This window comes from Fringilla coelebs (assembly GCF_963513975.1).
Source record: "Fringilla coelebs genome assembly, chromosome: 2".
NCBI classification, from domain to species: domain Eukaryota; kingdom Metazoa; phylum Chordata; class Aves; order Passeriformes; family Fringillidae; genus Fringilla; species Fringilla coelebs.
Genome location: NC_140029.1, coordinates 89,657,812 through 89,666,249, shown reverse-complemented (window position 1 = coordinate 89,666,249; position 8,438 = coordinate 89,657,812). Strand labels below are relative to the sequence as shown.

General features: G+C 55.3%; 1 protein-coding gene across 1 annotated transcript; it reads left to right on the top strand.

The window, feature by feature from the left end:
* Positions 1–4,461: 4,461 nt before the first annotated feature.
* GPR162 (G protein-coupled receptor 162) lies at positions 4,462–7,715 on the top strand (the record flags this gene model as incomplete). The annotated part of the gene is made up of 4 exons (XM_084226097.1): positions 4,462–5,301; positions 6,102–6,291; positions 6,852–7,003; positions 7,165–7,715. 4 exons carry the CDS (start codon positions 4,462–4,464, stop codon positions 7,690–7,692), a joined length of 1,710 nt encoding a protein of 569 aa, XP_084082223.1. The 3' UTR covers positions 7,693–7,715.
* Between the last annotated feature and the right edge of the window lie 723 nt (positions 7,716–8,438).

Genomic DNA, 8,438 nt, shown 5'->3' with positions numbered 1-8,438 from the left:
AAGCTGCACAAATGTTTACATTTGTGGATACAGACCTTCTCACTTCAAGGCATAAACCTCCTGCAAATGCTACAGGTTGAAAAGTGACAGAGGGGGGACACTACTGTCCCTTCTCACTTCTTTGGCTCCTGCTGTTGCTGGACTGGCAACAGAGCTGAACCACCTCAAGACTGCTCCTCTGTGGGAGTTCCTCACGCCAAAGAAAAGCCAGATCAGGGCAGCATTGTCACCACCTATCTTCCTCAAAAATATCTCTTACCACCTACCTGATACCAAGCTGGATCTATTCTAGTGGCTCCTCCTTCTACCCACTGTCTTCAAAAGAGACCTTACTCACAACAGCTACTGCAATATAAATCTCTTTTTCACCTCTGGAACTGCCTTTGCTGCTGCCCCTGTGCCCGAGAACCAGCAGTACCTCCAGCTTTCTTCCTCAGGAGCCTCTCCCTCTGCTGATCCTACCAATCTTAGATGAAATTCCCTGCTATCTAAGACACTTGGGGTCACCTCAGCCAATACTGAGAATGATAAATGAAATCTGCCCTGTCAGCAGGGTGATAAAACAGAGCAGATCCTGGATCTGTAGGTCCACTTTAGCGAACAGGGTGGTGAAGCAGGAGCAGATCTGCAGAGGGAAACAGCTCCTGATGATGGAGACTTTTTGGCCACACTATGAACGTCTGGGGACTTATTTCAGGCTAGCCCTAGCCAAAGCAAAGCTGAATACTCACAGTGGTCAGAGCACATTTGCTGCACATCTTGCACGTCTTTTCACCTAAATTTTTCAGGTTCTCCTGATCCAAACTGAGATGCTAATGCAGGTGCTAATGCACCCTAACTGTCCACCAACACGGATTCCTACCCCAGTTCTGAGGAAGGAAAGGAGGACAGAGATATTGGCAGACAACAGGCCCTAAAACGAATGAAGACAAGGAAGGTATTGGTGCCTTCACTCCAGCAGCAAGATGGGTAACAGGAAAATGAGATCTCTTTTGTCTTGTGAAGACTTTCTAGCCAGGATTGCCTTGGCTGAGGTGACACAGCTGGAGGGGGAGTTTTACCCATTGGACATGACCCAGCCATTGCTCTGAGCACTACTCCCACTCTATCTCCTGTCCTCTCTTCCCCCTTTCCCCTGTCTGTAGGACCACGCTGTTGGTTGGTGATGGAAGAGGCCACCACAGCAGCCGTGCAAACCTAGGTACCCGGGCATCCGATGCTCTGGGCACCTTGCCCTCCAAGCACCCTTTGCAGCACCAGCTCTTTGCCTTTCCCTCACTTCGCAACAGCCGCCCCACATCTCGCACGGCCTAGGCGCCTCCTCATATCCCTCTTCGGGAAAGGGAGCCGGTGCCTTCTTGTCCTGCGAGCGGCCCTGTGCAGGCGGCCGCCCTGGCCCGTGGGGCAGGAGGGCTGCACACGACGGGGAGCCGCTGTGTCCGGGCCATGTCCAAACCAGGCTCCGGGAGCAGAGCCGGCCGCAGCCCGCCCCGTCGCTGCGGCCCGTCGGGAGTAGCGGAGGGGCCGGTGCCGGGGCGGGGGCCGGTGCCGGGGCGGCGGCTCCCGCGCCCGTCCGCCCGTCCCGCCCCCTGGCTGCTCGGCCCGGCGGTGCTCCCGCCGCCGTCCCCCGCCGGCGCTCCCCGCCCCTCGCCCCTCGCCGAGCCCCGCCCGGCGGTGGCCGGAGCGCGGGGCCGGGGCGGCTGCCTGCGGCGGCCGGAGCTGCGGCGGCGGCCGGGCCGGGGGCCGGCACAGCCGGGCAGAGGCGCGCACAGCCGCGCGGGGCGCCCGTCGCCATGGCAGCGCTTGCTCCGGCGAGAGGTAAGATGGGTCCCCCGGCCCCCGCCGCCGCCGCCGCGATCGGCCCCCGCTCCGCCGCCGGCGGCCCCCGCTCCGCCGGGCGCAGGGCGGCGCCGCCGCCGCCGGGCACGGCCGCGCCCCGGGGCGCCCCGCGGGCTCCGCGGCCCCCGCCCAGTCCAGCCCAGCCCAGCCCCGGCCGAGCCGCTGCGCTCCGCCGCCGCCGGGCGAGGCTCGGGGCGGCCGGAGCCCCGCCGTGGCCGGGCTGCCGAGCGGGGGGCGAGGGGAGGGGGCGGCGGGGCAGCGGCGCGCCTCGGCCCGGCCGGCCGCGTCTCCCGGCGCCCCGGCTCTCTCCGCGCTTCTTTGCAATCATTCTGGGTCACCTTCCCCTGCGAGCCCCCTCCCTCGCCTCCCCCTGCATCAGCGGCCCCGCCAGCGTCTCCGGTGCTCTCTCCCGCTGGTGGGATGGGCGGTGGGGTGCGCCCAGGGAGCGCGGCCAGGTGAGGACGGGTTTCCCCGACCTGGGCATCCTGCGTTAGCTCGGGGGCACTCCGCTCTCTGCGAGCGGGAGGACCGCAGCTTGAAGCAGAATTGGGCCCCAGAGCCAGCAGAAGCAGGAGGATTCCAGCCTCATCGAGGGACCGGTGTGGGCCAGCAGAACAAGCTGGGGTGGGAAGGGCGGCAGAAGGAGAAGCTGCGAGGAAATTCATTCCCTTGGGATTATCAGAGACGGGTAGTTCTGTAAGTGTCTCCAGACGCCACAGGCCTAACTGCAAGAGTGGTGATACTGGGGGGAAAAAGATGAAACAGAGCCGAATGGGGGCATCGCCAGTCCAGCCATGGCAAACTGCTCCAAGCAGGGAAGAAAGGAGGCAAAGCCTCAGGTGGTCACAGAGAAGGTGAGAAAATACAGAGAAGCAGAAGGAAAGGGGGGCTGGGAACTGAGCCATTAGCTCAGGCTTGGGTACTGAGCCATCAACATAGAGATTAAGTTTACATCTGCACTGGTCAAGGCACAGAGCAGGCCTGTACCTTCCTGGAATGTACTGCTTGGGTGTCCCCTGTGGATGAAGACACAGAAGGGAGTCTGAGCTGGTAGGACCAGGGAAGGCAAAGGTAAGTAGTCTCAGGAATAGGTTAGTAGTCTTGTTCCCTGGGTTTATGACTGTGGGGGGGTCTCTAGAGACCAGAACTGCTCCAGCAGAAACATGTGGCTGAAAGACTTGTGTGTTAAGAATGTGGAATGGTAGGGTACTATTGGAATGGTGGAATGCACCCGTGGATGGGAGCAGCAGGTTAAAAACCAGATCATTGGCAGAGAGACTGAGGTCCAAAGACTGTTGGAGCTGTACAGCTGAAACAAGGGGTGTAGCAGCACATGCATGGGGATGGCAGGGCTGGAATTGCAAGGGATGATGCAGATCAGACCTTCCATGCCAGGAATGGCATTAGCAACACTTTGGGTAGGGAGCCTGGGACTGGAAGGGCAGGGAGCATGGTGTGTCTCAGCAGCACTGGATTGAGTTGGTGGGGACCAGAGTCCAGCCTGAGCTGTGCAGGGACTGGTGCAAATTTGGCTCTTCTGTTCCCTGAAAGACACAGGGAATGCTCCACACTGTCTAAATCATGACAAGGTGTTAGTGTGGGCAAGGAGAGAGAGAGAGAGAGAGAGAGGGAGAGATCTGGGAAGATAGAATGATCTTAAATTACTTTTTCTCTTTTCTCTCTTCTACAGTGAAACTCATGCCCTGAATCTCCAAGGGAACCTTTGAAAAGGATCTTCCCCTCCCTGCCATCTCCTTATTGTTTGCCAGCTGTGCCCTGCGCAGGAAAGCTTTAAAGACCAGCGAAAAGAGAACAGTGAAAAGGACAATGTAGTGAGAGTGCAGTGAGGTCTTGGGTAGGGAGCCCTTTGAATCTTGTTTCTCACCCTTCCCTCTTCGTTGATAGCTCTCTGACAGCCTTGGCAGGAGCTTCTACCTGGCCACGAGCGCAGTGGCATTTGGTGAGAGGGGAATTACACTCAGTGTATGCACCACCCTCACTTTTTCTTCGGGACCTCTGCTCTTTTTCCTGTCATCTCTGAAACTCTTGCCTAGATCCTCATTCCCTAGGACACTGGGAAGCAGGTACTTGCTTCTGCCAAACTGTTTGGAGTCCCTAGAAGTCCCTGTTTGTGTGTGGCCTTCACCAGTCCCAGCAGAAGGTGGCCTCTGAGTCAGAAGGTGTCTGGTGGGCACATGAAGTAAGGAGAGCTTTTTATCTGGGAGAAGAGTGGAAGAGAGTGATGTAATAGATGGGGAGGAAAAAAAAAAAGTGAGTCCAAGTGAGTGAGGGAAGAAGCACTGGCAAGTGTTCATGAGAGAGAAACAGGTGGAAGAAAGAAAAAGAAAGAGAACAAGGGAAAAAAACAGATGAAAAAGTTAGAACAAGGGGAAGAAATATAATCAAATAGGAGGGAAAGGGAACACTGGAAGCGAGACAGAGTTGACGGCTGTTCTGCCTGGCACCTGGTGGCAATGCCTTGAGAAACCCTTCCAGCGTGTAAACAACTCACATTGCAGCAGCAGATGAGGAGAGACGTGGCTCCCCCAGTGCCGAGTCCCACTCACCCTCTTACAATATACCAGCAGCAGAGGCAGGGTGCAGTCTAGCAGGGTTGGCAGCATGGGGGACTCTGAATCAGAGTCCACCTTGCACAACAACTCACTGTGGTGGCTGGCATGTGGGATGTTAGCTCTGTTGGCCAACTCTTGGATTATCCTCAGCATCACGGCCAAACAACAGAAACACAAGCCTCTGGAGCTGCTGCTATGCTTCCTTGCTGGCACACACATCCTTATGGCAGCAGTACCCCTCACCACCTATGCCGTGGTGCAGCTGCGGCGCGAGTCCTCCGACTACGACTGGAACGAAAGCATCTGCAAGGTGTTTGTCTCCACCTACTACACCCTGGCGCTGGCCACCTGCTTCACAGTGGCCTCCCTCTCCTACCACCGCATGTGGATGGTGAGGTGGCCGGTCAACTACCGCCTGAGCAATGCCAAGAAGCAGGCTCTGCACGCAGTCATGGGCATCTGGATGGTGTCGTTCATCCTCTCCACCCTGCCCTCCATCGGCTGGCACAACAACGGCGAGCGCTACTACGCCCGTGGCTGCCAGTTCATTGTCAGCAAAATAGGGCTGGGCTTCGGTGTCTGCTTTAGCCTCCTGCTGCTCGGAGGAATCGTCATGGGCTTGGTGTGCGTGGGTATCACCTTCTACCAAACCCTGTGGGCACACAGGAGACGCCGGCGGTGCCACCATCAGAGGGCAGAAGAAGCGTCATCCTGCTCTTCATCAGCACACGCCACTTTCAATGTGCCAGCCATTGTGGTGGAGGATGTACGAGGCAAAAGGAGGTCTTCCCTGGATGGCTCCGAGTCAGCCAAGACCTCCTTGCAGATGACCAACCTCATAAGCGCCATTGTCTTCCTGTATGACACGCTCACTGGGGTGCCTATCTTGGTAAGCGTCCAGTTCTCCCTTTGCCTTCAGAGTCTGCAGTTAAAGCAGATTTGCTTTTCTCTCAAGTTTTAGAGAAGGATCTCTCCTGTCCCACCAGCCGCAGAACTGCCGCATCTGAATCTGTGTTATTCTGAGCGGTGGTTTTAAAAAGATTGCAGTAATTCTCTCATCCTTCTGCAGCAGCATTTTCTTAAATCTAAGCCTGGGGAATACACACCACACAGCTAAAACCACTGTGCAAGTTTTAAGTGGCTAAGCGGAGAGGAAATTATTCTGCAAACTTACTTGTAAAAACAATGAGTTTTCTATTTCTCCTGTTTGCTTCTAGAGAACTGAAACACCAGCTTTAACAGCTGATGCATCCAGTTGTCTTTTTCCTTCTGGTTGTGTGGCTGTAGGCAGCATTCAGGTTTTGGCTAGCTGGTCGATTCTGTGCAAAATTGGAGAGCTGTAGAAGTTCTCAAAAAGAACCCTTAAAAAGGGAGAGGCTGAGTCACAGATTATTTTTTTCCCCAGCGGCTGTGTCCTTTGTTAGCACCTATTTAGCTCCAGCTGGTAATGAGCACAGGAAGAAGGGATGCTAGCACCAGGTCTCATGTTAGAGATATGACAGCTTGGAATATGGTCCAGCAAACCTGGGGCAAGACCCCAGGAGCAGGTTTTCAAAGGGACACAGGATAATTACTTGGTAAATCCTTTAGAGACAGATTATGTTCCACTACAGAATTGATTCGTGTTACCTTTCTCCCTTGATCCCTACTTCTGTCTCCTTGGCCTTGTTGCTTTTTCTTACCTTAAAGGTCGTGAGCTTTTTCAGCCTGCGCTATGATACGGCCCCCACCTGGATGGTTCTGGCTGTGCTCTGGTGTTCCATGGTGCAGACCTTGCTGCTGCCCTCTTTCATCTGGTCCTGCGAGCGCTACCGAGCAGATCTCCGCACGGTGTGGGAGCAGTGTGTGGCTATCATGTCTGAGGAAGACACGGAGGATGGTAAGCTCCTCACCAACCCACAGTCACCTCTCTTCACTAACCAACCTCCCCAAAAGACTACAGAGGAAGGAGGGGGAGTCTTTGGGAAAAGGATCTTGTGGTGTTGCGGGTGGCTCAGTGACATTCATGTTACAGCTTGAAGTCAGCAACCACAAGAAAATTTATTCTGTGGAGGGCTCTGCCTGCTCGCAGCCTTAGGACTAGCATCCAGGAAGCATTAGTGCAACATCCTCCTCACTAGTTGCAAGCATAGATACACTGTGTGTGGCTGCCAAACCACAACCAAAGTGACATGCTGGGCCTCAGCCCAACTCTCTCATTCAAGGGTCCAGGACCTGGCAGTGAGCGATTCAAAAGTAAGACAGAAGAAATAGGGCACTGTCTGGGTGCTTTAGTGCTGCTGCAAGCAGAAAGACAAGGTCCTTGTTCAGAGGTGAGCCCTGAGGGCTGCAAGTAGGGCAGCACAAGTCAGATAAGCATTAGGATGGTGTCCAGGTGCCCTGATAATGCTCCTCTTCTGACTGAAAAGTGTTGACTGCCGTTCTTGTCTTTGCCAACAGATGGTGTGTGTGATGATTATGGAGATGGCAGGATCTGCAAAGTGAGATTCGATGCGAACGGTGCCGCAGCTGCGAAGCGGGACTCTCGGGACATCAAGCTGCTGCCCATGCACCACATGTTGTTGCCCCAGGACAAGGTGCATTACCTGCAGGTGAGCCAAGAGCTAGCGGGGCAGCCCCACAACCCACTTCCTTCTCTGTCAGGTTCCCACGCCTTTGTGTCCTCTCGACTCTTCTCTGAGAACCTCAGCTACTCCCTTCCTGTTCTGACTCTTCAAGTCTTCCATCACCTGCCCCCTTCTCTGTTTTCCAGGTCCCTATCTCACGGAGAATGTCACATGATGAGACTAACATCTTCTCCGCCCACCGCTCTGCTCCATCCTTCCTACACAAGTGGTCTTCATCTGACGACATCCGCATCTCCACCCCCCGCAAGCCTGGGGGCCCTGGTTTCTTGCCTCCCCAGCTGCATGACTACCAGCACCGCCGGCGGCCCCCAGAAGATGAGCTGACGACCCTACGGCAGTTTTTGGAGGGGGGGCTGTTGCCCCGGGGCTCCAGCTCCAGCGCCTGCTTCTTCCGAGATGAGATCACCACGTTCATCGACGAGACGCCACAGCCCACCCCAGCCTGCAGCCCACGGCACTCCCGTCTCCTGCTCGCATCACGCCGCGACCGCCGCCTCTCCCTCGGCAGCAGGGAGGAGGAGAATTCCGACCGGCCACGGCGCTGCTCCGTGCTTGGCAATGAAGTCTGGCATCTGCAGGACGGAGAGCAGGTGCCATGTGAAAGGACCCCAGAGGCCTGCGAGCCACAGACCTTCCAGGACCCCAAACTATGAGAGACAGCATCAAAAACATTCAGTGCCATCACAGTTTTTAAATAAAACTTCAAGCGTTCCCTTTGTCCCGGGACCCAGTCACTAATTTGCATTCTCATCTTTCTCGCCAGCAGGCAGAAAACATGGCACCCCATGCTGGTGGGGGAAAGAGAAGTGGGACAGATCCGCAGAAGGGAGCACAACGGACGGACAGACAGCCTGTGCCTGCTCTCAGGTTACAAACACATCCACCGCTGCCACCGCCACTGGGCACCCTTGCCAGTCCCGTCCCTTTGTGAACTCCACCCTCGCATCCGCTCTGCCCTAAGAGACAAGGCAGACGCAGAATGGTATTAAAATTCTATATTTGGAGTGTCAATCGTGTGTCTGTTTTTAAAATACTATATTAGTAATAATTTTGTTTCCATAGAAACAAAATGATTGGCCCGGTGTTTAATGAAGCTTCACAGGCTTCTGGAAGGGAAATGCAGAATGTGCGAGGCTCCTTTCCTCCCTCTTCATCCTTTCTTGTCAGTTTCTCTGAAAGGCAGCAGATGCTTAGCAGCCCAGGAAAGTGAATGATGCCCTTAGAGGAGTTGTCATGGGAGACTTGGTGGAAGGTCTTCTGTCCATTTCAGATGCGGAGCTAAGCAGGAGAAGCCTCGGGTTTATAACATTGCTCAGCAAAAGGTTTTGCTTTGAGGCAACTCCAGGCTTGGAAAGAATTAAATTCTCTCCAAGAAGATCCTGACCTTTGACATCTTATT